The following is a 27,020-nucleotide window of genomic DNA, read 5'->3' on the forward strand; positions in this document are numbered from 1 at the left end:
GCGGCGGCCCTGGGTGTGGCGGGTGCGGAGGGTTCACAGACGGATGTGGCCCTGCCGGGCGGTGGGTGGAAGGGCGCGCCTCTCGGTTTCAGGAACCTCAAGCCCTCCAACATCGCCCTGGTCAGCAGCGACCACTGCAAACTGCAGGACCTGAGCTCCAACGCACTCATGAGCGACGTAGCCAAGTGGAATGTCCGTGCAGAGGAAGGTGGCTGGCGTCCTCCCAGCCGGGGGACAGTGGTGGCTGGGGAGCACTGGGGGAGGGCCCACTCAACCGAGTGGGTCACTCCTGGAGTCCAAGGGCAGTGGCCACTCTAAGTGCTGGAACAAGGCAACAGCAAACCTCTCCCTGCTCAGAAGGTCCCCACAGACCCCCTTGCCTGGATTGTAACTGAGAAGAAGCACCACTGTGGGGCGGGCGACTGCAGGGTCCAAAAGACACTCAGAAAATGTTAACCTTCAAGAAGGGGGAAGGAAGGCCTCAGAAGGAAGGAAACTGACATGCACAGAGGGAGGGCTGGTGGACGGCAGGCAATGGCTCGGGCTGGATTACTTTACTGAGTCTCAAAATAACCCAGGAGGTGGTAAAGGTGAGCAGTCAGGGGAGAGAAGTTTTCCTTCCTTTAAAAAGACAACAGGGCAAAGGGAGCTGTGCTTCAACCCTATAACGGCTATCAGGGGTGGAGAGAGCAACTCTCCAGTGGAGAACTCCAGAGTCCCGGGCTGGCAGGGACCAGTGGCACGCTATCCTTGGTGGATGGATGGACGGGTGGGTGGGTGGGTGGATGGACAGATGGATGGATGGATAGATGAGTGGGTGGGTGGATGGACACGTGGATAGATGGACATGCAGATAGATGAACAGATGGATAGATGGGTGGCAGGATGGATAGGTGGGTGTGGGTAGACAGGTGGGTGGGCAGGTGAGTGGATGGGTGGATCTACTGGAGGTGTAGGTGGCAGGGGCCCTTGGAGCCCACCCCTTTGCTCTTTGTTTGGGGAGTGGAGGTCCGGAGAGGGAGGGGCTGCCTGAGGCCTGTCAGGCACTCGTAGAGCTGGGCCGGGGACCCTGATCCTTTGGCCCCCTGTCTGGAGTTCAGGTTTGTTTGTTTATGTATGTATGTATGTATGTATTTATTGGCCGCGCAGCATGCGGGATCTTAGTTCCCCGACCAGGTATCGAACCCGTGCCCCCGGCAGTGGAAGCGCAGAGTCTTTACCACTGGACAGCCAGGGAAGTCCCAGGGGTTCAGGTTTAGAAACTAGGGCAGGGCAACTGGAACATTGCCTCAAGGTCCCGACTAAATGTTGGGAGGGGCAAGACGTTTATGGAGGGTGCAGACTTTAGCCTTCGTGGCACATGCCCCTTCCGACTATTTCTGCAGCCGTAGTGGGACACAGATGCGCACACGGCCAGCCTGGTGGGCCCCTGCCGAGATGGGCAGCCTCACTGGCTGAAGATCAAGGGCCAGGATCTTACTGACCAGGGGGCCTCTTCCTTTTCCCCCTCAGATAGCACGTCTCTCCCTCCCTGGAGAAGGGGGATGGAGGGCTCATTTTTCAAGCTGCTTGCTTCCCCAGGGAGCGCGGGGCTCACGCATCCCCCACTTCACTCCTGCCAACAGACCCCTTTCACAAGTCCTGGATGGCCCCCGAAGCCCTCAACTTCTCCTTCAGCCAGAAATCTGACATCTGGTCCCTGGGCTGCATCATTCTCGACATGGCCGGCTGCTCCTTCCTGGATGTGAGGGGCCTTCCGACCACCCCTCCCCGCCACACCTGAACCCCACTCCCCACAGCCCCAGGGAGCCAGGCTCTGCCCACCCCCGGCCCTGAAAGGGGCGTGTTCTTCCCACCGGCATCCTCCTGCCCACGCTGAGTGCCTCTGTGGGGCTGTGTGGAGGCCCCCCGCTGCCCGGGGACCCCGCATTTGGGCCTGCTGGGCCCTCGTGTGGTGGTGATGACGGTGATGGTAACATTCACCGCCCAAACAGCGCCCCCTTATGGACAAGAACAGCTGAGTTCGGGTGCACTCACCGGACCACAGTGGGAGTCCGGCCGTGGACGGAGGGCTGTTTGCCTGCTCCCTCCAGCCAGTGAGATGGCCACTTGCTTTTCTCTGAACCTCCATTTCTTCTTTGTACAAGAACCCTGGGGCGCAGGTGGCTTCTGTGCATTCCTGATGGCGGCAGCCACGTCGCCTCCCCTCTGCCCGAGGTCAGGCCACCTTCCTTTAGCTGAGGAGGGGCACAGGTGGTCCTCTCTCTCCTCCTAGAGCACGGAAGCCATGCTTCTGCGGAAGTCCATCCGGAGTTCGCCCGACGGCCTGAGGGGTGTCCTGAGGACCATGGAGGAGAGGAGGGTCCCCGATGCGAAAATCTTCAGTTCCCTTTTGCCTCTGATGCTCCAGGCCGACCCGTCGGAGCGAATAACCATCAGGTGAGCTCAGGCCCTGGGGTCGCATTTCACTCTATGTCAGTCTACGCATGCACTTGGGGTTTCAACACCACAAAGCGCTCCATCCATGGACAGCGGCCCCTCCAGTTTGGACCGTCCCAAACTGCGGCCACATCTCTGCGCGTGAGACAGACAGGGCCAGCTTCGCCATCAGCTGCGGGAGGCACAGCCCAGGGCCCAGGAAAATGTTTTAACTCTAATGTATTTTACAGTCAGAAGAACAAAACGATCCATCCTGGGTTATGTTCACCTTTATACCAACACAGCCAGAAATTGTGATTGTTTTGGTCTATGTTATGGAGGAAGGGGCCCAGGCGAGTGCAAGTGCCAGGGCCCAGCACTGTCCCCCCTTGGCCCCTCCTGGAGGGGGAATTGCTGCGGTGCCCGCTGGACGCACTGTGATGCTGGGAGAGGTGCTCCCAGGCGGGTGCCCAAAGTAGGTGGAGGCCCAGCAGCTGCCGGGCGCAGAGCGGGCGCAGGGCCAGTTGGCTGCTCTCTGCCCCTCCCCAGGGACGTGATTCACTTCACGTTTGTGAGCAGCGACTTCAGGTCCTCCAGCGGTGCCCTGATGCTGCAGCGGCAGGTGGTGCCCGAGTTCATCATCGACATGCTGCTAGAAAGCAACGTCGCCAGCATCTTAGGTGATGATGGGGCCCCGAGGGGGCGGCGCCAGAGGCCGCTGTGGCCCCGGCACCCCATTGTCTTTAGCTGGGGGGGGCAGTGACCCCCCCCCCAGCACCCTGGACTGCTCCTCACACATGGCCGGTGGGTTTGCCCCTCATCCATCCCAAGCACTGCTTTGCTCAGGGAACCGCCCCGCTCAGATAGCCCCGAGCTTACCTAGAGCAGAGTTCATCTCTGTGGCCAGGCCCCGCCTGCCTCCCCCGTTCCGGCTACACAGTCCTCGACGTCACCGAACAGCCCCCCTCACTGCCACGCACCCCACCACAGACTCCGCACCTTTTGCTTGCTCGCCCGGCACACGGCGGCCCGGTGCCCGGAGTGCCTTCCCCAGTCAGCAGCACCTCCTGTGTGATTGCTACGTGCCCGGAACGGTGCTCACACTGGGGCCGGCACAGCCGCCACCGTGGACCAGCAGGCATGGCCCTGCAGCAAGGTGAAGCGGCCCAGGGGCTCCGTGTGCAATGTGACACGTGCAGGCCTGAGACTCCAGGCGCAGTGCTGGCTGGTCACCGCCCCCCACAAAGGTGCACATGATAGACTCCTCCGCATGCCCAGGCTGGGGGCTACACCCACGGTCTTGGGTAGAGACTGGATCTGGAGCTCATCTTCAAGTTCAGGGGTGGCTCCACCCCCTATCCCTCTGTGTCCCTGGTGTGGGTGGGCTACTCCCTCCTCCCCGTCAGTGGCTCCCTGGTGGGCTGCCTGTGATAAGGGGCTGCCACCTCTGCCTCCCTTTCTGGAGAAGGGGACCCGTGAGGCCCCAGCTGCTCAGTCTCCCTGTCTCGTGGCCATGGGCTTTGGAGGCAGACAGCCGGGTCCAGCTGAAGGCCATCGCCCTGAGTGCCCTGGAGGGAGTCACCCGAGGGAGGTGTGGAGCGGAAGTACGCCCTGGGCGGGGCTCTGAGGCAGATCCAGGTTCGACTTCGGACAGGTGGCTCGGCCGGGAAGGTGAAGATAACGGCGCCACCTCGTGCCGGGTCACGTGGGTCTGTGCAATGGTGCTCACGGATGGGCCCCCGGTGCCCCAGCCCGCAGGCGGGTCCGTGAGCCAAGGCGCCTCCCCGTGCTGCCCTGTCCCCTGCAGAGGTCATGCAGAGCTTCTCCAGCCACCCCGAAGTCCAGCAGAGGGCCATGAAGAGGCTCCTGAGGATGTCTGAAGATCAGCAAGGTAGAGCCGCCACCCTCTCGCCTTGCCCCGGGGCCCCGGCCCCTCCAGCTTCCCTAGCTGGTACTTTCCGACGCCGGTTTACATTCCCATGAGCATCCACGGCTTCACCACCTGCTTGGAACAGGAGCCTGGACTTCCTCCCGTGCCGCCGCTTTCACTGAGCAGACAAGTCGGTGGTGGGGTGGCCCGAACCATTTCTCGGGGCCTCCCCTCACGTGCTCTTCGTGGATGCTTGATAGACACCCCGTCTCTGCCGCCATTCCTCTGGTTGGGCATTTGAGTGGTTGCCGATTTCCTGGTATCACAAGCAATGTTATACAGCCCACCCCGGGGCATGTGTGTGTGTGCTGTGTGTGTTTCTGCAGGATAAATTCCCAGATGTGCAGGCTGCGAATACTTCATGTTCTCATAGATACTGCAAATTGCCCTCCGTCGATGCACCAACTTCCTCACCTCTCAAGAGTGCAGGAGAACACCTCTTCCCCCAACTTTCTCCATCGAGGAGTATTAATATTTTTAATTTTGCCAAAACATGAGTTCGTAAAACTCTGCCCTCAATCTCTGTCTCACCAGCCTGAATATTACATTCATTCACTCACTCACCCATCCATCCATCCATCCGTCCACCCATCCATCCTTCCATAGATGGTCGTCCCAGTGGCCAGGACAGCAGAGATCATAAAGGCCCAGTACCAGCCCTCTAGTGAGGTAGCAGGAGACCTCACCTTGGCCATTTCCCTTCCCCTCCCTCTCCTTCCCCGTGACCCCGTCTGGAGCAAGGCTGTGGCCAGGAGAGAGTCCATGGGAAGAGATTCTGCCTTCCCAGAGAGAGTGAGAGAGGCTGCTGGGCCCCTTCCCAAGACTGGCCTCGGCTGTCACCCCAGAGCCACACCTGCCTCAGACAGCCTCGCTTGGAGACGGGCTAGCCATGGCTTGGCTTCCCTGGTGCCAGCACTTTTGTTCTTGTCATTCTTACCAGGAGGACACAGGCTGAGAAAGGTGAAGCAGCAGTTAGGAAGGGGTGCAGCTGTGTGGACCCCGGGCTGCCCACCACTGCCTCCCCCCCTCGCCAGCACACGCCCTGGCCCAGAGGAAGGTCTAAGGGACCCACAGATGTCCCCTCTCAGGGCAGTAACAGCCAAGGGCTCTGGAGTCAGATAGCCTGGGTTCAAAGCAAGGGCTCTCATCTCCCTGACGCTCAGTTTTCTCATCTGTCAAATGAGGATCGATCTTGTAGAGCTGCTGGAATAAGAAGATCCCTATGGCAGACGCATGGCAGGCACTCCACACCCCCTGACTGATCGTGTCTGGTCACCCGTCTGCTCGTCTACCCAGGGGCCCACGTGTGATGCAGACTCCCATCAGGGTCTGGTCCATACCCCTTCCCGCCACCTGCTCCTACGCCGAGTCTCACTCTGCCCCCCACCCTGCCAGGTGTGCCGTGGCCAGCGGAGCTGGTGGAGGTGTTGATCGGCATCATGAAGCAGCACGAGAGGATCCTTGACGTACAGCTGTGTGCCTCCTCCCTGCTGCTCCGCACCCTGGGCCAAGGTGGGCTCCGGGCGGGGCCGGGCTAGACGCTCCGGGCACAGCTGGCTTCTCCTGCCCCCACCCTCCCATGCCAATCATCGCCCTGGCGTCTGACCCTCTGGGCACCTGTGCCCTGCTCTGCCCACCCAACCCCACCCCACCCCACCCCAGGATGACAGGCAGGGCGCAACCAGGATTGTGGGGCACCGCCCAAGGCCTGCCTCTGTGGCCCTGGACCAGCTGCTCCCCCTTCTGCCTGATCTCTAGGCATGAAAGGAGGAGCTGCTCATAGGGGTCCTGTGGTGTGAGCCCAGGCAGGTGGAATGGGGTCCCAGGCGTGGGCTTCCAGGAGGGCAGCTGAGGAGGGATGGGAGAGGCTGGAGCTGAGAGCCCGAGGGCCTGGCCTCCGATTTTTAAACTGGAAATACTTCACTGCCTTTCTCACTTTAATATTTAGGTTGAATTTCCATGTAATGCTTTACCCTGCACGTGATAAACGTCTACTCTGGCACGTGCTCACAGCCCTGGCAGGGCCCCCAGCCCTCCGGTCCTTGGCTCGGTCATGCAATAAGCACTTACGGGGACCTGCGCTGCGCCCCGACCTCGGTTTCCTCCCCGGAGACCCCACCCCCAGCCCCGCCTGCCGCCTTCCCACCGTGGCCCCCAGCTCAGGCTCCACCGGCCTCTTCTGTCGGCCTGAGCAGCACTGGGGCAGGACCCGGCGGCCACGGTGCCGAGCGACAGCGCCATCACCCCCGCGCTGCTGAGCGTCCTGCGGAGCCACCCCGAAGAGCAGCAGCTCCTGGTCACGGTCTACAGCCTGCTCACCATCGTCGCCAGCCAGGGTGGGTGCCGCCCTCCCGTGGGCGCAGGGCTCAGGCGGGCGGCGCAGGGCTTCCCGAGGGGACAGCTGCTCCGTCCCCAGCTTCCAGGTTCACAGTCACGTGTCCCTCTGTCAACATGCACGGGCACCGGCCAGGCGCCACCATGGGCTTCACGCCGACGTGTTTCAGGTTGCAGCCCTTGCTGCCCCACCGGCCCCGCTCAGCCCCGCTCCACAGAGGCCACCAGCAAGTGGCCGAGGGACGGTGTGGGGAGAGGGTCACCACCGAGGGCTTCACACACGTTCCTCTCCTCCAGCCACTAACCGGGTGGGCATCGCTCTCTCCAAAGGGAAGCTGGGGCCTCACCTGGAGCCCCGCGGCCCCCAGCCCACCCTACACTCACCAGACAATCTACCATATCTCATTGACCCCGCGCCGAGGAGTGAAAAGGGCGGCCATGAGTAGCCATGTTGGGACAGCAGGTGTAAATCAGGACCACCTGGCAAACAGTGTCAGGTCATCACCCCGAGAAAACACAGTCGTGGTCCTATCTTGGAAGGAAAGCTTCGGAGGGCGGTCCCAGCCCAGTAATGGGATGGGAGGTGCTGGAACGGCGGCCCAGGGGATGGACCATATCCTTGTTTCTGGGTCTCATGCGGGGCACGAAACTGGCCAAGTAGGCACCCACTGGTGTGGGATGCATGGGGTTGCAGTGCCCTAGGACCACAGAGAAGGGGGGTGGCCCCCAGGGAGGGCTTCCTCGAGGTGGTGTTCTCCGTGGTCCTGATTCCAAGGCCCACCTACAGGACAGGCCACAGATGAGCTGCAGAGGGCCAGGCTGTGTGAGCACATCCTGGAGCACCTGGACACCTTCCCCAGGAACAGGGACATCTGCATCAACGGCCTGAGCCTGCTCGGGGCCCTGCTGGTGGATGGTGAGCGGGGCCCGGGGCTGGCCCCCCTCCCTCCGCTTCTCCCTAACCACACGAGAGCTGGGAGGAGAGGAAGAGAAAGGAGGGAGAGTGGACGGAAGAAGCTGCACCGGCAGGGGCAGGCAGTGCTATCCTGGGGAGGGGTGGGTTCATATTCGGACCCCCTCGTGCCCGACCCACGGAAGCCTCCAGCTCACACACATCGTGGGATTTCCGGGGCAGTCCCTGGTTTCACAAGTTGGCCTTAGCACTGGGCAAACTATCCTGATTTCTGATTCAGAAAGGGGGGGGTGGGGCTCCCAGGCCCTGCCGCGCTCTCTCCAGGCCCCACTTGGCCCTCCAGCACCTGGGAGGTCATTTTCCCCAAGGAAAAGAGGGCTCCCAACCGTGGAGAGCCCTGCCCACACCCGGCACGCAGGGTTCCCCAAACCTCCCCTTGGGGGCCCTGCCGATTCCTACCCTACAGACTGGCTAGCAGGCTGGGGTTGCCCTCCCCCACCCCCCCAGCAGTAGGTGTCCCCTCCTCCACCCCGTCCCGTTCCAGCTGCCATCGTGAACAAGGCCCCCTTGGAGAAAGCCCCGGCCCTCATTGCTGAGGTGCTGGCCGCCTACCCCACGGACGCGGAGATGGCTGAGGCCGGCTGTGCGGTCCTGTGGCTGCTGTCCTTGCTGGGTGAGCAGCCTGGGGCCCCGGGGCCGGAGAGGTGGCCCCGGACCCGCGAGACGAGGCACGTGCCGGCCCTCCGCAGGCTGCATAAAGGAGCAGCAGTTGGAAGAGGTGGCGGCGCTGCTCCTGCAGAACATCCGGGTGCGCCAGGACCGGGTCCTGCTGGTGAGCAACGCCTACCGGGCGCTGGCCAGCCTCGCGAAGCTGTCTGGTGAGCCTGGGGACGGCCGGGGCTGCCACTAGGAGGCGGAGGCAGACAGACTCCCCCAGCAATGCCTGCCGGCAGCCCGCAAACACTCAAAACAGGGAAGGGAAACACCTACAGTCCCATCGCCCAGACGTTGCCACGGAGACTTTCCGTACCCTCACTTCCTACCGTTCTGTGCCACTCTGCATCGTGACCACCTTCCCTGCCACCCACATGCCTGGCGTGTGCACAGGCTCTCCTCCAGGTGTGGCTCTGAAAACAGCCCGGGGGACAGGGCTCTGAACTCCGCCTCCACGCAAACCCCAGGCTCTGCACCCAACTTGGCACCACGAGCCTTGACGGACACTCAGGGCCTGGAGCCTGGCAAAGGTTGCTGGCCGTGTGGGGTGGTTCGGCCCCTGTGAGGTCCGGCCCCCGCTGGGTGTGCAGGCTGGCGGGTCTCTGCCTGCTACTCGGCCTGAAGCAGGGAGGGGAGTGACCTCCACTCCTGGAGAGAACCTCCCGAGTGGGCGGGGTCTCCGGGCCTGCCCCCCACTCCCGCCGGGATGCCGCCATCAAATGGGGTGGGGCGCTGAAGCCCTGAGAGCAAAAGGCATGTAGCTCAGTGAACAAGGAGTGGAGTCGGCAGAACCCAGCAAGCGTGCGGGACCCCCGAGCCGAGAATCTCGGCTTTGCCGCCTACCGGCTGTTGACGGTTAAGTCCACTCCCCTGGAGGGTCAGCTTCCCCCTGGGCTCTGGGAGGATTTGACCCCTACGTGACATCACGGTCACTGCTCACACGGGCCCCCAGCCCCCCAGGAGCCAGGCCTAACCCCGCGCTGACGGGCTTCCTCATGGGGCGGGGAGGTGCCCTGGACTGTCCCCAGCACCCTCCCTACAAGCACACCGGCCTTGGGGGCCACCGGGATGGAAAGGTGGGTGCACATGCCACCAGAGGACACCCGCAGATGCAGAGCCAGGAAAGGCCTGACCTTGGCGGTCCCCACGCTGCAGGACAGCGTGGCATCCCCTGCCAGCTGAGGCTCTTGCTGCCCCAGGTGCCCTGGGCTGTCAACAGCCCCACACGTTCAGTACTACTGTCACCCCATCCACCCCCTCGCCCACGCCCAGAGCTGGCGGCCCTGCAGGTGGTGATGCCCGAGGAGGGCGGCAGCGGCCTCACCCTCATCCAGGAGACGTACCAGCTCCACCAGGATGACCCGGAGGTGGTGGAGAGCATCTGCATGCTGCTGGCCCACCTCGCCTCCTACAGTGAGGACCCCCCTGCCCTCGTCACGCCCTCCCTGGAAGCCAGCATTCAAGAGGCGCCCTGCTCGCGGCTATAACCGATGGGGGAGAGGCAGGAACCCTCCGTGCCAGGCACCCTGCTGGCACGGGTGACGCCCGCTCCCGAGTCCCAGCGGTTCATGCTAAGCCTCGGGGGGTGGGGGCCTGGCCTCAGGACCCTCTGCTCTGCCCGCAGAGGAGATCCTGCCGGAGCTGGTGTCCAGCGGCATCCGGCCCCTGGTCGAGGAGATCCACGGGCGCTTCACCTCCAGCCTGGTGAGTGTCGGGGGCCGCCTCATCCTGCCCTGGGTGGCCCAGAGCCCAGGGGCCGGATGAGCGGTTTGTGTGCAGGCGACTGCCGCGTGAGTGGCTTTAAGAGGCTCTCCCTGTACCGCCCGTGTCCACACTGGGCCGAAGTAAACCCTGGAGGGGAGGAGCAGTGAGACCTCTTCAAAGAGCAAATTAAGTAACAGAAATTACTCGTTATTGGAGTAACGAGACCGTCCATGGAAACAGCTGACCTACTGTTCTCCTTCCAGGAGCTGGTTTCTTACGCACAAAGTGTGCTTCAGAAGCTGGAAGAGGCCTCGCAGCGCAGCTCCGACGGCGGGCAGTAGGCCTGCCCCAGGCAGCCGCCTGGGGAGCTCCGCCTCTCCCTCCTCACGCTGTACCTGCCGGGTCGCCCGGTGCCGCAGGGCGTCTCCTTAGGGGTGGGGGTCAGGGAGAGGTGTCACCCAGGACCAGCAGGGGGGCACAGCAGTCCCCTCAGACACTGAGCCTTCACAAGCCCCAGCTCAAGTAAAAACCTGCGTTTACGTCACACAACCTCCTCTGTGGGTTCGGACTTCCTGTACAGCTGGCGGGGGCTCAGTACAGCCCGGCGCGTCACACGCTCCACTCACTGCAACCGGCTGCTCCTGTGCCAGAGAGCCCCCCGCGCCCGGGCCCGCCCGTGGTTGGAACGTCCACCCTAGTCGGGGAGGCGCCCACCTCTGCGGAGAACCGTCGTCACCGCGCTGGGCAGCCCGAGCTCCCCTCGCCGGCTGTGGGCCCCGACCCGGTTTAAACTTGTGTGCAGGGGGTGAGAAAGGAACCACTGAAAACCCCTCGACGAGGCTGCCGCCGGGCTGCCCACAGCCGCGCAGTCCAGGCTCGAGTCCGCAGAGTTCCTTCCTTTCCGTTGGCCAAGGCAACGAGGGAAAGGGGCCTCCTCAGGGGAAGGCGCCGCAGACCTGGGGACAACTAGGCGCCTCTGGTCCTGGGACCCGGGGAGCCCCCAGGGACAGCCCCTCCTCCCGTCCCACGTGCGGGGATGAGTCTCAGATGCCACAACCAGACGGGAGACATTCTGCTCAGCAGCGAGCACGCCGCGCGCCCCTGCTGCCGTGATTCTGAAACTTTTCCACAGGGTCGCTGCTCCGGGGGGCCTCCATCTGTCCGGTGACTTGGTCACAGCTGCCCGTGAGCGTGGGTGTGGCACAGGACGGGGCCCCTGCTAGGCGGCGTCACCGTGGGCCTTGGAGGCCGGGGGCCGCCGGTCTCGGGCGATGCTCTCCCACTCCTTCTTCACCAGGACGTACAGCCTCATCGCCGCCTGCGCGTCTTGAATCTGGGGGACACGGAGCGCCACCATGACTGTCCCGCCGGGCGACAAGCACGGCCACGTACACGCCAGTCCATCCCACAGTTCCCGAGCCCTGGCATCAGACGCGGACAAGGGAAGGAGAAAACTGACGAGGGCAGTGGTCCCGCACCACGGCCCTCACCGGGCTTCCGCGCCCCAGTTCACGGGAGGGAGGGACCCAAAGCGAAGGGATGAACGCGCTGCCTCGTGGGTGCTCCGACACCACAGAACTCGGAAGGAGACGGGGTGGGGGGACGGCAGGCCCTGAGCTTGATGCTGGGGCACAAGAGCCCAGCGGCTGGGCTCCGCGGGCCAGCGGCCTCACGCGCAGTCCTAGAGGGCCTGCAATCCAGACTGGGGCCTTTGTCTCTGACTACCGTACACTAGTAGCTTTCTGGTGTGAAGTATTAGTTAAATGTAACCACTTAGAATTTAACCGACACTCTGCAGGCCTGCTGTGCCATGTCATTTATCACGACCAGGAGCCTCCTAGAACAAAAGCCGCCCAAGGTCCACTGTGTTTGTCTTCAGGTGACACTGCACCTCGCGCAGGAGGCCAGGCACGGCCCCCAAGCCCGAGGACTGTCGCCCGGGACACACTCACCGAGCAGTGCTCTGCCTGCTGCACCCGGATCCCCAGGACTCTCTCCGCAAGCAGCTTCAGAGACGGCCGTCCACTCTGCCAGGGGAGAGGGCAGCGCACAGCCACGCTCAGGTGGGGCCTCTGTAGGCCCTGCCTGGGCAGGGGAGTTGCCCGCTGAGCCCCGACCCAAGTGACCTTCAGCATCCCTCCCACCGGAAATGCCCGCGGCCCTGCGGGCCGGTGACACCCAGTCAGCCCCTAGAGGAGGACCAGGAAAGGACTCTGCCATCTCTGCCTTCCGGCCTCAGGCCGCCCTGCTCATTTCAAGGGCAGCTCTGCCTCTGGAATAGACACGAAGGCGGCTTCTTGCCCGCAGTCGGGGGTCTAATCACAGAGATCAGAGAGTGGAACTCACCGGCCCTCAGCGACACTAACTTTAAAGGTGGCATTTGGCAGAACTCTTTTTCTTCTAAGATTCCTTTCAGTTTTAAAGGTTAAAAGGAAAAACCAAACGAAACCCAACACCTTTCCTCAGTAAGCTGGCCTTCAGGGACCAGAACCGACGATCACGTGAACCCAGAAACCAAGCTACGCTGTACGGAGCCGCGCGGTTCCAAGTACCTTCACTTGGCTCCGGAAAGGTTTGTACTTCTGAGTGTCCCGGATCTTCTTCTTCGGGTGACCGAGAAGCAGCGCCTGGAGGAGAAAACAGGATGGGCGTTTTGTTGTTCATCTGCAGCGGCAGATCCCTTCTACCAAACTCCAACACGTAGCACACGTGCACACACAGACAAAACAAGCGCTGACGCGAGCCGGAACTTCTGAGGGAACGTCGCCACGGGAAAGGTGACGGAAGGACCACACGGGCATGAAAACAGCCTTGAAACCGGGGAAGCTGGAGACCCGTCACCAAGGAGCCAGCAAGCGGCTGGAACGCGAGCCTGCGCAGGTCACCAGGGACGGGGAGGGCGCTAGGAGGGAGCACGAGCTTCCGGGGCCCCTGAGGTGAGAACGTTTATGACAAAACGCGTCTCTGTGGGCAGAGGACTTGTTGGTTTTGAACAGTTCAAGCTTTACTTCCTTTCTCTTCTTTTTCGGCCGCACTGCGCGGCTTGTGGGATCTTAAGTTCCCGACCAGGGACTGAGCCCAGGCCCTGGCAGTGAAAGCACCAAGTCCTAAACGCTAGACCGCCAGGGAATTCCCTCAAAATTTACTTTTAAAAGACCAACTTTTATGGGTCCCTGAAACACTGGAGGCTGCCAAGCTTCCAGGAAACACCGTTTGAAAAGCTGCAGGCCCAGGGAGGACAGTCTCCCACCCTGCCTTCCCCGAGCTTCTCGTCCCAACAGGTGGGTCAGCTCTGCCCACAGCAGGGACCCTAAGGGGCAGAGGCTGAGCCCCACCCTCTGGGGCACGGGAAGGGGACCCTCCGAGCCTGCCTGCCGCCTGCTGTGCTGGCCGCCACAGGCCGGCCTGGGACACGGGGACTGCCCAGTGGCTCCGGGGATGATCCCCGACAGGAGGGGCTCTGCCCTGGGAGGAGCGGCGGCCCACCGGGCGGGTGAGGGTGGCAGAGGCAGCGCCCGGCTCTGCCTACGAGGGTGTGCAGGGACCCGCTCCCCCAAGCTGACACGGTGGGCGCATCACCCAAGTCACGGAGAAAGCGCGACCGCCTCGGACACCGCGTTACGTAAGAGGCGCCCGGAGCCGGCACCTTCAGGTCGTTGTGCAGCGCGTGTCCGACTAGAATCCGGCCCTTCAGCAGGTCTGCCACCTCCTTCTGGACGACTTCAAATTCTTCTCCTGGAAACAAAACAAAGAAGCGGTTTTTAGTGACGTGTCCATCACTACGGTGCTGAGCGAGAGGCCCCCCCGCTTAGAGCTGCGAGGACCGGCAGGCGGGCCACTCCGCTCAGGAGGATGATGCCGAGGCCCAGGGGCCGCCCCGCACCCCGACCAGGGAGGAGCGGGGCGAGCACACTCACGGCCCCCGGCCAGGGTAATGCCGACAGCTGAATCTAACAGTAAGAAACCAGGGCTTGTGTTTGACGTCTTTCCAACCGGAGACAAAAACGAGGCGGGGGTGGCCCTCGCCACAGACGGTGAGAAGCCCGGCTCTAGACCCTGGGCTCCGGAGGCAGCTCTGCTCGCTTTTTCGGAGCGGACCCCTTGGGGCCACCCCCTCCCCTCACGCCCCAAGGGAAGGGCTGCAGCAACTGCGCTTGGGCCCCGTGCCTCTGCCCACCCGCGACCCAAGCAGGACCGGCAGAGCCTGGGTGGAGATGTGGTCGGGCCCTGGGGCTGATGATCGGCCGGGCCACCTCGGGGGCTGTGCTCCAGGGAACCTGAGAGGTGCGGAGAGCAGAGAGGACGCAGCCAGAGGACGACAGAGCCGCCGCCTCAAGCCCCTGCTCCCAGGACCTCCCCAGGCCCCAAATCTGGGGCCCCCCGGGGGCCTCTGTGCCCTCCCCCGACAGCCTGTCCGTCGGCAAACCCTACGGGCTCAGCGTCCAGGCTGTGTCCTGAGCTGGGCCACGGCTCGCTGCCTTGCACAGCCACCTCCCTGACCAAGGGCACAGAGGACGGGCTCACGCCCCACCCCCGCGCCCCGCCCCAGCCGATGCCCAGCGCCGAGGCCCCCCCGGGGGAACCCGCACCGGACCAGGCCCCTTGCTGCCCACGGCCTCCCCACGGCTTCCGAACCCTCGCGTAGGCCTGGGAGCCCCTCCAGCCTGTCCCGCCTCCACCCCTTCCCCACCCCACAGCAGCCTCTCTCCGTCCGGGAACACTGTCCTGGGCTTCAGGTCGCGTGGCCAGCAGGCAGCAAGGCCGATGCAAGCAGGCGCGGGAGCCTCTGAGCCCACCCGCCCGGGAGGGAGGAAGACCGCCGGGCTCTCTCTGCGCCCGCGCCTGCAGCACAAAGGGCCGCAGGGAGACACGGAAGGCGCTCCAGCCGCCCCCGCCGCGTGCCGCGCTGAGGCACCCACCCTGCGCCAGGTCGTCGGGCCGGATCCCGCTGACCGCCGTCCTGAAATCAGTCACCGGCTGGGTTGGCTTCACGTACTTGTCGTAAACACACTTCCCGTACTGGTTCACCAGGGACACGCGGGCCACAATGCTGTCCTCCCCCCTGGGGCCCGTGCCCACCATCTCACAGTCCGCGGCTAAGGCTTTCGTCAGGCTGCAGGGGAACCAAGGCTCCAGTTCAATCCACCCGCGGGACCCAGGAACGGGCACCACCGCTCAGTAACGTGACGAGGACGGGTCTCAGCCGGACGCCGAGAGGCGCCTGCCCAACTCAACGGGAGGAGAGGGAAGTGGGCCCTTCCTGAAGACCCCGCCCCCGCCCCCCGAGGCGGAGCGCGCCCCGCGGCCCTGCCCCGCGTACCCGCCGAAGGCCCGCTCCTTCACCAGCGTGACGCTGTTCTCGCTCTGACCCAGCCGCTTCCTCGCTATCCTGGCTGCCTCCGGGCCGATGGCTGCTTCGATGTCCGCTGGGTCAACGTCGTCAAACCAGATGTCTTCGCTAAAAGGCAGAGGGGAGAACAGGCTGAGCGCGGGCAGGCGAGCGGGGTCTGCTCTTAGGGCAGTCCGGCCCCAAGTGCCTGGCCGCCAGGCCACCGCTCCGGCTATTGTGATCATCTTGGCACTTTCCTTTTTAATTACCCATTAGGAACTTCCCTGGTGGTCCAGTGGGTAAGACGCCGCACTCCCAGTGCGGGGGCCTGGGTTCGACCCCTGGTCGGGGAACTAGATCCCACACGCATGCCGCAACTAAGAGTCTGCATGCTGCAACGAAAGATCTCGCGTGCTGCAACCAAGACCGGGCGCAGCCAAAAAATAAATTAAAAAAAAAAAACAAAACACTCATTAGCTGAAACTTAGGAACTACACAGCAACAGAAAGAATATAAAATAGAAATAAGCCCCCCACCTCCACTCAGGTGTACCGGCTGCTAACATTTTCTTCTCAATTACAAAACTAACGGTTCAGTTATGAAACATTTAAGAACCTCACAGAAACACGATGAGTGCAGAACGTAGACACAGAGCCCCGCCACCTCGTCCCCGGGCCGAGCCCTGCAGACAGGGACGCCGGGCAGGGATGGATAGCAGTGGCTCGTGACTGTGTCTTTCGGGCTCAGCGTCCCTGTCATCTCTTTAGAGACAGCCTCCTGAGCTCACTGACTGGACGCGCCCCTCTGGCCACCTGCCCCCACAGGCTTCTCCCTCCTTGGATGTATCCCAACCACACTGAGGGAATTACTGAAATAATTTCAGTGCATCGTCTGTCCCCCTCGAGACAGAGGGACCTGTCGTGACTGCTCCGTTTGCAGAGAGCGTGCCTGGCGCAGTGAGTCGCGGCAGGCACTCCAACTGTTCTTTCCTGAAACCTTCAGCGATGGCGTCCTCAACCCCAGGCAACACACAGCCGGACTGACTTACAAACACGCCACTCCTGGCTGAGCCATTCAGAGGCAGCCACTGACTTCTGGTCCTCCCCGGGTGGGTGACACCACAGGGTTTGCTGAGTAACCACCAGGCACTGGGTCAGCACGCTGCAGCTCACAGACCCACCGCGGGGAAGCACACTGAGGCTGCGGGCACGTCGGGAACTTGCCCCAAGCCACCCAGCTAGCAAGACGCGGGAATCGGTTTCACACGCGGGTCCCTGTGGCTTTGGCGTTCATTCATGCCACAAACCCTTCCTTGGGGCCTCCCACGTGCCAGGCCCTGTTCTGGGCCCCAGAGACACAGCAGCTATGAAACAGGCTCTGTCTCCCTCGTGCCCACGTTCCGGGGAGACAAATAGTCAACAAAGACACCGACAGCACCAGGGTAAGGTGACGGAGGGGCCAGCAGGCTCGGCCTCCTTAAGGAGACAGGCCTTAGTCGCTGTGACCTGGCTCTCGGCCAGGACGCTGACCAGGCCGAGCCGGTCATCACAGCCGCGCCAGCCCGGGCGGTACTTACTCGGTGGGCGGGGCCGGAGGCAAGGTGGCGGTCACCTCCTCAGCTTTCCACTTCTTACGTTTGACTTCTCCTCGTTTCGGGGAAATGTCATCATTGGTCCTTTTCTTTGCTCCTTTCTCATTGCGCTGTGCCCGGATCTTCCTGTTCATCAGACATCCTGAGGGCACAGAGCTCCCTGCGGCCTTGGGGTCTGTGTTTTCTGTCCCCATCTCATCTCTCTTCGCTTTATCTGAGATCACTTTCCTGTTTTGTTGGACACTTTGGGGCTGCTTTTTGGAATCCGTCTGAGAGAGAACAAGAGGCTCTTCCGGGGCCTGTGATTTTTGTTTCAGCAACTAATGGAACCCAAGATAAAATATGCAACACATTTTCATTTGGAAAACATGCACAAAGGATTAAGAAAGCTTATACGTGTGTGTGTGTGTGTGTGTGTGTGTGTGTGTAAAAGCAACCTGTTTCCACATTTAGAGCTAATTCCGTCACAGCTCAGGCCAACAAGCCGGTGCATGGCAGCCACTTCCTTGATCAGATTTCTTGGTTTGCTACTGCTGTGAGGGTCTCAGGAAGAGAGGGGCGTGTCCAATGAAAAGTGGCTGAGAAAGGGCTGGCAGCCGTACCCCTGCTCTCCTACACGGAGGGCTGAGGTCTCCCAGCCCAACCTCCTCTTGTGTGCAGGTCCCCGGTGTGGCCATTCTCAACACGGTTAAGACCCTGCTACGTGGCAACCAGCTGAGTGATCAGGTGGGTTTCTACTTACCTGTTCCCACAATGTTTAAAGAACAGAAGAATGTACTTTCTTGTATGAACTGGAGAAAACGCAAGGTTTTTTCCATAATAAATATCCCTCTGCTTGCTTAGTTTTGCTTTACTTACTTGAGAGAAAGAGATAAAGTTACAGCTCAAGAAGTCAGAGAACCCGGGGTTTACCGGAGGGAAAATTTCATCGGCCTGTGGGTCAAGACAGGAGAATGCTTTGGACTCTGCCCTAAGATGCCCGGCTGTGTTAAGAAGCTCAGAAGCTCTTCTGTTCTCGCTCTCACTCGGAGGCTCCCTCCGTAACAGATTTCAGGAACTAAGAAGAGACTCTGAAGGTCGGCAGTAGCAAAGAGCACAAACTCGCGCCCCACAGTGTGAATCTGCACCCCAGTCTGCCATCTGCTAGCTAGCTGTGCGACCTTGGGTCAAGTTCCTTAAACTCTCTACCTCACCTAGAAAACAGCGATAACAATAGCAGCCGACTCCAACGGAACTGGAGAGAACTTATGAGTGAAGCACAGCAAACAGCATTTAGGAGACAGTAACCTGTAATCTGTAAGTAAGTTTGGACCACTGATTCCGAGAGAGACAATAGGTACAACACGGCATTACGAGCAGGGACTTGGGCGTCTGACTCCTGGTTCTGCTGACCCGGCTGCAAACCTGGACACCTCAGGTAACCTTTCTCGCCCATTTCCTCGTCTGTAAAATGGAGATGATTAAGCATTCTATCTCAGGGCTGGTTAAATAAGAACACATGTAACTCAGCCGGCAGCGTCTGCACATCTTAAGAGCTCCGTAGCCGGCGGCAGTTGTTGTCAACTCTCACCTATTAAAGGTCCAGGATGTTGCCAGAATCCTTTACATCAAGTCCCTGCCATTCGCTGGCCTGCGAGCTCGCTGCCGCCCTCAACAGGCCACCTGTCGGTGAACCGCTCAGTCCACAGCGTTCACGCCAATCTGCGCTCCCTTGGGCCCCACAAGCCCTTCTCCGTTTTTCCATCCGCGGGGCTCCCGCGGCCTTACCTCCTCCTGCAGCGCCTTCCAGTTTTGGGAAAAGTCCTCCGGCGCCTTTGGAGGTCGCACCATGACCACGCCGGGGCCGCTTCCCGGCTTTCTGCCTGCTTCTCGCGCTTTGTTCTTCCAGAATCTTTTCTTCCTGTTTTTCTTCCGATTCGGCTTCTTGACGAGCCCGGGCTCAGGCGCGGGGTCGCCCGGGGCGCGCTCGGGGGCCAGCACCCTCGCCTTCGCCATCCCGGCACCGTCACGGCCCCCGCGCCCATCCACGGCGGCGCCGCGGCCCCGGAGCCGAGCTCTGCCCGCCGAGCACAGGTCCCGCCGGACCCCAATTCGCCGGCAGCGGGGACAGCAGCGCCCGGGACCCCGGAAGCCGCCCCGCGCGGGTCTCCGCACGTGAGCGCCTATCCCCGGAAGTGCCCTCCTCCCCCCGACCTGCTGGAAACCGGGCCTTCGCCTCTGGTTCCGCACGGCCGGGAGCAGGGCGGGGCTCTTTGGCCCCCAAGGAAAAGGGCTGCCACCCCGGCGAGCGGCGTCCGCGGTCAGCGGCCCAGGATCGGGTTGGCGTAAGCCCGGGATCTCCCCGAGGGCCGGCCTGGGGCCGAGAAACATGAGCGCCGGAAGGGAACTGGGGGGGCCGCCGTCGGTGTAACACCGCGGCCCGGCCGGCGGAGGGCGGGGCAGGCGGCCGCCAGGGGGCGCTGGACGGCCGGGCCTGGGAGCGGCGGGTGCGGAGCGGACGTGCAGGGACCGCGGGCAGCTGTCTCCCGCCCCGCGGTCCGAGCCCGGCCCATCTTCCCTACGCGGCGGGGAAACTGAGGCCCAGGGACGGGAGGGAGGACCCCAGGTCGCACAGGCTGCTTTCCCAGGGCCGTAGTTCAGCAGCATCCGATAACAATGATAAGCATTGTAACAAGTGTTGTACTGTATTATTTTGTGTGACAACAATGGTAACAAGCCACTTGCACACCATGCCTTGGCTCTGGATCAGCGACACAGGTGAGGCCTCCACTTCCCCAAAGCTTCCATCCCAGGCCCTGTACGTGCGTGGGGGCCTTCAGGGAAATACAGATGATAAATCAACAATTTTGGATAGTAGTAACTGCAATGAAGATGATGAAGTGAGATACTGTGGTACGGACTCGAGGAGGAGTAAGGCTACCCAACAAAATGCAGGATGCCCAGAGAAATAGGAATTTCAGATAAAGAATAATTTTTAGTATAAAAATGTCCCATATATTAGCTGCAATTTGGGGGGCATACTTAACACCAAAAAAAAAAAAATCCATTGTTTACCTGAATTCCAGTTTCACTGCTGTCCTGATTTTTATTTTCTAAATGTGACACCTCTCCCTGGGGGGCCACTTAGATGGTGCCACGAGGGGGGTGACATTTGAGCTGAAACTAGAGCAGCAAAGCACTGGGCGTATTTGAGGAACGGAAGGCAGGCTGGGTGGGGGCGGTGGCTAAAGGTCTGTGAGCACTGTGGGGACGGCTGGGGAGGCAGGCAGGGAGGGCTGGTGCCACCGTCCTGGTTCTATGGGCAGCCGTCGGGTGCAGGCACAGCGCAGGCAATAGCTGAGAGGGAGGGAATGAGGACAGGAGAGTGGGGACAGGTCACGGAAAGCAGGGTGTCCGTAGGAAGCAGGTGTGATGGTGCCTCAGCCAGCTGGGAGCCACAGTCACACAGATGGGAGATGAATCCCATCCCTGCTCTATGCTCCCAGGCGCAGGACCGGTGGCTGTGCTCTGAGCCAAGGCCCAGCCCAGCGCAAGGCCAGGCCGCGGCAGGAGGAGCCTGCAGGCCGCCCAGCCCCTCGGCCCCTGCCCTGGGAGGAAGCGCCCACGAGTAAACACAGCCTCAACGTCCAGCCCAGCGGGTCTGTCGCATTCCACGCCGGCCAGATTGCAGTCACCACAGCGCTCTCCCTTCCTGGGAGGATGAGTGAGCTTCGCCTCCAGGGGAGATGTGTGCGGGCAATTCTCATTTCTGTGCTCCTCGTCCTCCTGGGCTGCTGGGGACTCCCTGATTTCCGGCAGGTGGGTGGATCCGAGGGCTGCGGTGCTGGGGGAGCCCTGAGAGCTGGGAATCTGGGCTCCGCTGGGTGCTGGGGGTGGGTCCCTGGGCCCAAGTGGGAGGAAATCTGAACTTGGGGTTCAGGGGCCGAACTGGGCTCACTGGAGAGGGAGTTGGCCTCGGTACTGTCCACCCACCTGATGAGGGGCAGACCCGGCTACGCCGGTGTGGGTGGCTTGCCCCCTCTGCATCCTGGGCCCCTTCCCCCTCTCCCCCACCCCCCCACCTGCTCCTTGTCTTGCTTCTCCCCCACACCTCCTTCTCCCTCGTCTCCCCTCACTCATTCTTTCTCCCACAGCAGTTTCTTCAGGCTTTGGAGCCAGAGGAAGTGACCGCTTACTTTGGCCCTGACGCTGCCTCCGAAGGTACTTGTCCTGGTGTCCTCCTTGCAAGGGGAGTTTCTCAGAGCCTGCAGGGGGCATCTCACCCTTGGGTCAGGGACCTCGGCTTTTCAGTGGCTCAGCTGAGAGGAGGTCAGCTGCTGCTGTCACCCTGTTAATTAGTTCCGTTACTTCCTGCCAAGTCGATAAAAACTGGTCTGGGTGTCCTGGGCCAGGCTGGGGTCGTGACCCTGGGATTCTGCTCAATATCTCAAGGGAATGGGCACTAATTAGCTGGTCTCTTCCACCCCTGGGCCTCCCTTTGGGCCGACTGTCAGGAATTCTTGCAGTTTCTGGCCAGGATGTAAACATTTATCTTTTCTGTGAGACACAAGAAGGGCGCTGGGTCAAGCGCCAGCCAAAGCCTTTTCCTGTCGCTCGTGGGCCGTGTCTGTGGACTTCTCCATGGTGCCAGCCCCCTTTCCGAGTAGGGCCATTGGTGATCCAAAGGCAGGTGGGGACCAGAGGCAGGGTAGGCTAGTGGTCAGGGCGGAGGGAATTAGGGGTGTCCCACTCGTGCCTGGCTTCTCTGTGGTCGGGGCCAGATGCACGCTGAGCGCTGGCTGGGGTCACGCTGCGGGCAGGGGGAGCTGTGCTGGAGGGCCGAGCAGGGGGGAGCGAGGGGCCTCCTATCTCCCGCAGCGCCCCGATTCGACGTGGCCCCGCTCACCTGCGTCCGTGAGCCCGAGCGTGAGGCCAAGGACGGGCGCGGGGGGCTGCCCTGCAGGGCCCCGCGCTGCTCCCTGGCAGCCCTGGGACGGCTCTTCTGGGCCTCCTCGCCACCTCCTTCACCAGCGAGCGTGTGGTCAATGCCTCCCTCCGGCTGCTGGGGGCCCCCCAGCCCTGCCTCACGGGGGGCCTCGCCCTGCTGCCCCCAGGCTAAGCGTCCAGGCTCACCTTCTTCTCGGGCTGTGTGGTGAGTGGGCGCCCAGGCCGGCAGCAGGGGGAGGTTGTGCCGTGGGGACCCCAGTGGGGCAGAGATGCCTCCAAACCCCCGCTGCACAGCCAAACGTGAGCGCGACACCACTTGGACCTCAGCCAGACTCTGACGCCGTGGGGGCCTGTTCCTCGGAGGCTCAGGAAAGCCAGCTGAGTTTCCCAAGGCCACCCAGCTAGCAGGCGGCAGAGCTGGGTGCAAGCCCGGGGAACAGGGTACGGAAAGAGGGTGGGCTTTGCAGTCAGACCTCTGAGCTCAGACTCCAGCTCTGCACCTTAGTACAGGCGACCTTGGGCCAGGCGCTCCCTGGACGTCAGTGTCGTCACTGATGGGACTTCCCAGGTGGTCCAGTGGTTAGGACTCGGCGCTTCCCCTATGGGGGCCCAGGTTCCATCCTCAGTCAGGGAACTAAGATCCCACAAGCTGCGAGGCCAAAAAGAAGAAAAGAGAGAAAGATTAAGAAAGAAAGAAATGGTGAAGGCTGCAGCACTAGCCTCTTGGGTATCTTTGGGGACTGTCACGTGTTGTCACAATGCGTCACTGAATGAGCCAGAGCCATTTATATCATAACCACCTCCCTCCCCACCCCGTTCCGAGGTCAGGAGGCCCAGCCTGGGTTGGAACAGATGCCACTCAGGGCCCATCTGGTGACGGGCAGTGCTGTTCATTAGCGCGGGCCTAGCTAGTCCCTCAAGACCCCCTCCATTCTTGCACATGCGGGGCCCCGCCGGGATCTTTACCAGGCCCTGCAGACTGGGGCTTGGAGGCCTTGTGCGTGGCGGGGAATGGAAACGTGGCTGGGGGGCCTGGCAGCAGGTGGTAGGCAGCGAGCGCAGCCCCCAGAGGGCGTGGCTCCCCCGCTGTTCCACACAGGTGGGCTCTCGGACCTTGGACTTGGGCAGGAGCCCTTGGAGGGGGCCAGTCCATGCCTGGTGCTGTGATGGCCCTGCATGGGGGACGGGGCCGTGTGCACCAGGCGGCTCTCTCTCCTCCAGGAGGGCGACATCCTGGTGGGTGCAGACAGGTTCTATATCCAGCCGTTGAGGAGGCGGCACCGGGAGCTGGTGCCTCCCTGGGGTGGTGCCCAGCCCCACCTGATCCACAGGCTCACCCCCGGGGCACCCACGGTTCCAGGTACAGCTCCTGGGAGAGGGAGGGCGGAGGTGCGTCAAGGACAGCTCGGCGGGAGGGACCAGCTCTCCTGATGCCTGGGCCCAGCTCCACCAGCCACCTTCGTTAGCATGCAGGGGAGTGCCCAGCTCACGGGCAGGCCAGGAGAACGCGTGGCCACCAGCCGTGGCCCCAGGCCGTCTGCTTGGTGGACGGGTAGACCTCCCGCCTCTGAACAGCCATTCACAGTTTACAAAGCGTGTTCACAGACGTGCACCTTGGAGCCTCGGGTGGGCCGAGGTCAGCGGTTCCTGATAGTTCCGATGCTGCAGATGGGAACCCAGAGGCCCAAAGATGGGACGTGGCTGCCGCAGGCCTCCAGGACGGCTCCAGGGCATGGGCAGGATCGGGGCCGGCTCTGCTGCCACCACGCCCGCTCATGCCTTCCCCAGGCTGCGCCCGGCTGCAAGCGGGGTGTGGTCCTGGGCTTTCCTTGCCATCTTGGGGTGACCCCCTATTCCAGTGTGCGCCCAGCGTGGGGCTTTGGGGTGACCAGAAGGACATAAAAGCCACACAGTAGCTGTCTCCTGGCCTCGCGCTGCCCCGAATGCCCAGGCAGCAATGGGATCTGGGCCCGGGGGGTGGAATGAAACGTCTCCACCTGAGACGGCCATCCTCCCAAGACCCGGCCGCCTCTCTCCTGTGAGCTGCCCGAGCTGTCAGTTCTAACGGTCACAATGTGAGTGACATGCAAGAGCTTGGGACCTCTCACCCTCTGAGAGTGTTTCCTCCTGAGGAGCTGGGAGGGCCAAGATGTCCCAAATGAGCTGGTGGGTGTCTAAGGGCGTGAAACCGTGGGTGCTGAGGGGCCAGCTCCAGGAGGGCCAGGGCAGAACTGCCCACTCAACATAGAAAACTAGCTTATGGTTACCAAAGGGGGAGGGGGGAAGGATAAATTAGGAGTTTGGGATTAACAGATACACCCTACTGTATATAAAATAGATAACCAACAAGGTCCTACTGTATAGCACGAGGAACTATACTCAAGATTTTGTAATAATCTTGGACTTCCCTGGCGGTCCAGTGGTTAAGACTCCGCGCTCCCAATGCACGGAGTGCGGGTTCGATCCCCAGGCGGCGAACTAGAATCCCGCAAGCTGCGCAGCGTGGCGGAAAAAAAAAAAAAAAGATTTTGTAATAACCTATAAGGGAAAAGAATCTGAAAAAGGATAGACATATACGTATATGTATAACTGAATCACTTTGCTGGGCACTTGAAACTAACACAACATTGTAAATCAACTATGCCTCAATAAACATATAAACAAATAAATAAACCAAATGCTTAGCCAGTTAGTGATTAAAAAACAAAAAAGAGGAACCGCTTCCTCAGTCTCCCTGTGCCGGGAGACAGGCCCTCTCTGGCTCCCCACATTCCCTGTGAGAAAGCGAGGGTCGGGCCCATCCACTCCCTCATCCCCACAGTAAGCGGCGCATCTCCAAGCCCAGGAGCGCAGGGTGACAGAGGGGCGTGGCCGTGGGGGCTGCGAGGTCAAAGCCGCATCTCACCTGCTCTCTAGGACCCTGGCTCTCGGCCCTGCCCCCCGCCCCGCCAGGCCGTCCTCCCGCCCCTCGCCTCCGGAGACGGGCTGCCAGGAGCCTCCTGCACCTGGAGCTGCTGGTGGCCGTGGGCCCCGACGTCCACCAGGCTCACCGGGAGGACACGGAGCGCTACGTGCTCACCAACCTCAACACGGTGAGTGCTCGCGTGGGGAGCGGGCTCTGTGGGCGGCGCTGACCCAGGCGAGGGCTCAGGAGTCCGGCGGGGCAGTGGCCGTCCACGACCAGCCCGTCCTCGGGAGCCTCTGGACACAGCGCCCTGCACCCGGGGCTTGTGCAGAGCGTCAGTGAGCTGGCTTATCTGGGGGGTTGAGCTCAGTGTGAACCTGAGGCTGGGGTCACACTTGGGGCTCAGGGCCCTGGGGTGGGGAGAGGCGTGATCTGTTCTTTCTCCCTTACCCCACTGGGGAGTGCAGCCCCCAGCCTCTTGCTACTTGGGCCCCTTCGCCCGGGGACCCTCAACCCTGGCCTCTCCCCCAACGTCCCTTTGATCCATGGGCATGTCGGCCAGCACTGCCCCGGCAGCCAGCCCGGCTGCCCCACACCAGGCTCTCCCAGCGCCCTTCTTGTGGGTACCCCCATGTCCGCAGGCCTCCCCTTCACTTGGCTTCTAAGGGTAATGGTGGGGCAGGAAGCACAGCTCCCACTAACCATTACCTCGGAGAAAAAGAGGCAGCACAGAAACAGGTGACTGCAACACCTGATGGTCACATTCAGTCTGATGGGCTGTGCCCGACCACGAGCTCATTCACATGTGAAACACACACAGACACACGTGTTCTAGGCGGCCAGGTACGTTTCCATAACGTCAGGAGATTAATACCACCGCTGGCAGCGGCAGGGCCGGCACTGCCCCCCTGGTAAGTTGGCCCCAGAGGGCAGGCAGCCATCCTAGAACGTGGGGTCCTTAATACCATCTTGTCCCCGGCCTCAGGTATGCCCAGCTATTCTGGACAGAAGGAAAAGATCCCCCAATCTCAGAGCCCCGGGCCCTCCGACACCTCTCCTTTCCCGTGTGTTCTCTGGGCCTTGCACCCTGGAGGGAGTCTGGGTCCCAGAGGCCACACCCATGCAGCCCTGACCCCTGGAAAAGCTGGCTCAAGTCCAGGACAAGCCTGCTTGGGTTTCCACCTGCTGACTCCAGGGGTGGAAGATGTTCCCTCTAGGTCACTTGAAAGCTACCGTTTTCAAGCTTTGGGGGTTCCCCCCACCTCGAATATGCTGAAATTTGGTAATCGAACCACACTCCCTGTGGTCATTCGACATGTTTTATGAGGGCCAAGGATGGTCAGGTGGCAGATTGCAGACTGGCTCCTGCCCAGATGGTGCCAGTCGCGGTAATGGCCGGTGGCGTGACTGGGCACCCACCTCATGCCAGCCGCACTGTTCCTAAGTCTGCCAACAACCATGGAAGGCTTTCTCTCCATTTTACAGATGAGGAAACTGGGGTCCTGAGGTTAGTAAACAGGATCCTGAGCATACAGGTAGGAAGGGGCAGAGCCTGGGTTCAGACTCAGGTCAGCTGAGGCCGGTGGCGCCACGTCCTCTCTCCTGGGTGCCATGTCTCATTTAGAGGCCAAGCTGGTGCGAGCAACTGCAGTGCAAGTCGACCACAATCAGCATCTTGGCAGATGTGCCGTGAGAGCTGGGAGCCTGGTGGGGGGAGCCTTCTCATTGGGGTGCCCAGGAAAGGGCTCACGGAGGGGGAGGAGGCCCTCGGGCTGCCTCGTGGAGATGAGCAGCTTAAGCGAGCAGAGGTGAGAGAGGTGTTTCAGGCAGGTGGGCAGAGATGAGACAGGACACGGTAAATCCAGTCCGCGAGAAGCAGTGTTTGAAAGGAATGTTCTAGACTAATGGCAGTTACTCGCATCCCGTTGTTTCGGGGTTTCTCTGTGTTGGCTGACCTTCCTTCTGACTTTCTCCATGGCTGGCTCCCAGGCCCAAGGACTAGCATTTCGGGTGCCCTCCCTACTGCTGAAGCATCCTCTCCAGGCAACTACCCCCCCCCCCCGCCCCCGCCCTGGGCCCCCGGAAGTCAGCAGCGCCCACGCACACGTATCACCTCTCCCGCCTGCCCTTCCACAGGGGTCAGAGCTGCTTAGGGACCCATCCCTGGGAGCTCAGTTCCGAGTGCACCTGGTGAAGATGGTCATCCTGACGCAGCCTGAGGTAGGCGCTGAGCTGGACGCCCAGTCACTGGGAAAC

The 27,020-nt window shown here is 61.8% G+C and overlaps 3 protein-coding genes across 4 annotated transcripts in view; 2 read left to right on the forward strand and 1 right to left on the reverse strand.

The window, feature by feature from the left end:
- STKLD1 (serine/threonine kinase like domain containing 1) overlaps positions 1-10,088 on the forward strand; it is a 21,131-nt gene extending 11,043 nt beyond the window's left edge. The window contains 12 exon segments of the mRNA XM_068553224.1: positions 93-208; positions 1,626-1,744; positions 2,276-2,439; positions 2,968-3,098; positions 4,226-4,309; positions 5,744-5,860; positions 6,544-6,690; positions 7,470-7,598; positions 8,140-8,268; positions 8,345-8,473; positions 9,582-9,722; positions 9,934-10,088. Of these exon segments, the coding sequence (XP_068409325.1) occupies positions 93-208; positions 1,626-1,744; positions 2,276-2,439; positions 2,968-3,098; positions 4,226-4,309; positions 5,744-5,860; positions 6,544-6,690; positions 7,470-7,598; positions 8,140-8,268; positions 8,345-8,473; positions 9,582-9,722; positions 9,934-10,073 (1,546 nt within the window). The 3' untranslated portion in view covers positions 10,074-10,088.
- A 111-nt stretch (positions 10,089-10,199) lies between these two features.
- Positions 10,200-19,249, reverse strand: REXO4 (REX4 homolog, 3'-5' exonuclease). Of its 2 annotated transcripts, none has more exons than XM_068552695.1 (8): positions 18,701-19,249; positions 16,919-17,253; positions 15,334-15,471; positions 14,933-14,973; positions 13,660-13,748; positions 12,566-12,640; positions 11,966-12,040; positions 10,200-11,346 (listed from the first exon to the last, which is right to left on the reverse strand). In XM_068552695.1, exons 1-8 carry the CDS (start codon positions 18,926-18,928, stop codon positions 11,233-11,235), a joined length of 1,095 nt encoding a protein of 364 aa, XP_068408796.1. In that variant the 5' UTR covers positions 18,929-19,249; the 3' UTR covers positions 10,200-11,232. The 2 variants fall into 2 exon arrangements, with proteins under 2 accessions (XP_068408796.1, XP_068408795.1); XM_068552694.1 differs by having other exon boundaries at positions 14,933-15,126; positions 18,701-19,243.
- Positions 19,250-19,430: 181 nt separating this feature from the next.
- ADAMTS13 (ADAM metallopeptidase with thrombospondin type 1 motif 13) overlaps positions 19,431-27,020 on the forward strand; it is a 32,975-nt gene continuing 25,385 nt past the window's right edge. Inside the window, exons 1-5 of the mRNA XM_068552400.1 lie at positions 19,431-19,690; positions 20,419-20,731; positions 21,067-21,133; positions 24,812-24,951; positions 26,901-26,984. Coding sequence (XP_068408501.1) covers positions 20,633-20,731; positions 21,067-21,133; positions 24,812-24,951; positions 26,901-26,984 — 390 coding nt within the window. The 5' untranslated portion in view covers positions 19,431-19,690; positions 20,419-20,632. The remainder of the gene's footprint in view (positions 19,691-20,418; positions 20,732-21,066; positions 21,134-24,811; positions 24,952-26,900; positions 26,985-27,020) is intronic.

This window comes from Eschrichtius robustus, chromosome 10 (genome assembly GCF_028021215.1).
Source record: "Eschrichtius robustus isolate mEscRob2 chromosome 10, mEscRob2.pri, whole genome shotgun sequence".
Classification (NCBI taxonomy): Eukaryota; Metazoa; Chordata; class Mammalia; order Artiodactyla; family Eschrichtiidae; genus Eschrichtius; species Eschrichtius robustus.

What these genes read in the sequence shown, in the direction of transcription:
- REXO4 (XM_068552694.1), bottom strand. Translation starts at nt 18,928, where the DNA reads ATGGCGAAGGCGAGGGTGCTGGCCCCCGAGCGCGCCCCGGGCGACCCC. An exon ending in CGCTGCACAACGACCTGAAG is followed by an intron (nt 12,641 to 13,659) that starts GTGCCGGCTCCG and finishes TTTCTCCTCCAG; the next exon opens with GCGCTGCTTCTCGGTCACCC. An exon ending in CTTTCCGGAGCCAAGTGAAG is followed by an intron (nt 12,041 to 12,565) that starts GTACTTGGAACC and finishes CTCCCCTGGCAG; the next exon opens with AGTGGACGGCCGTCTCTGAA.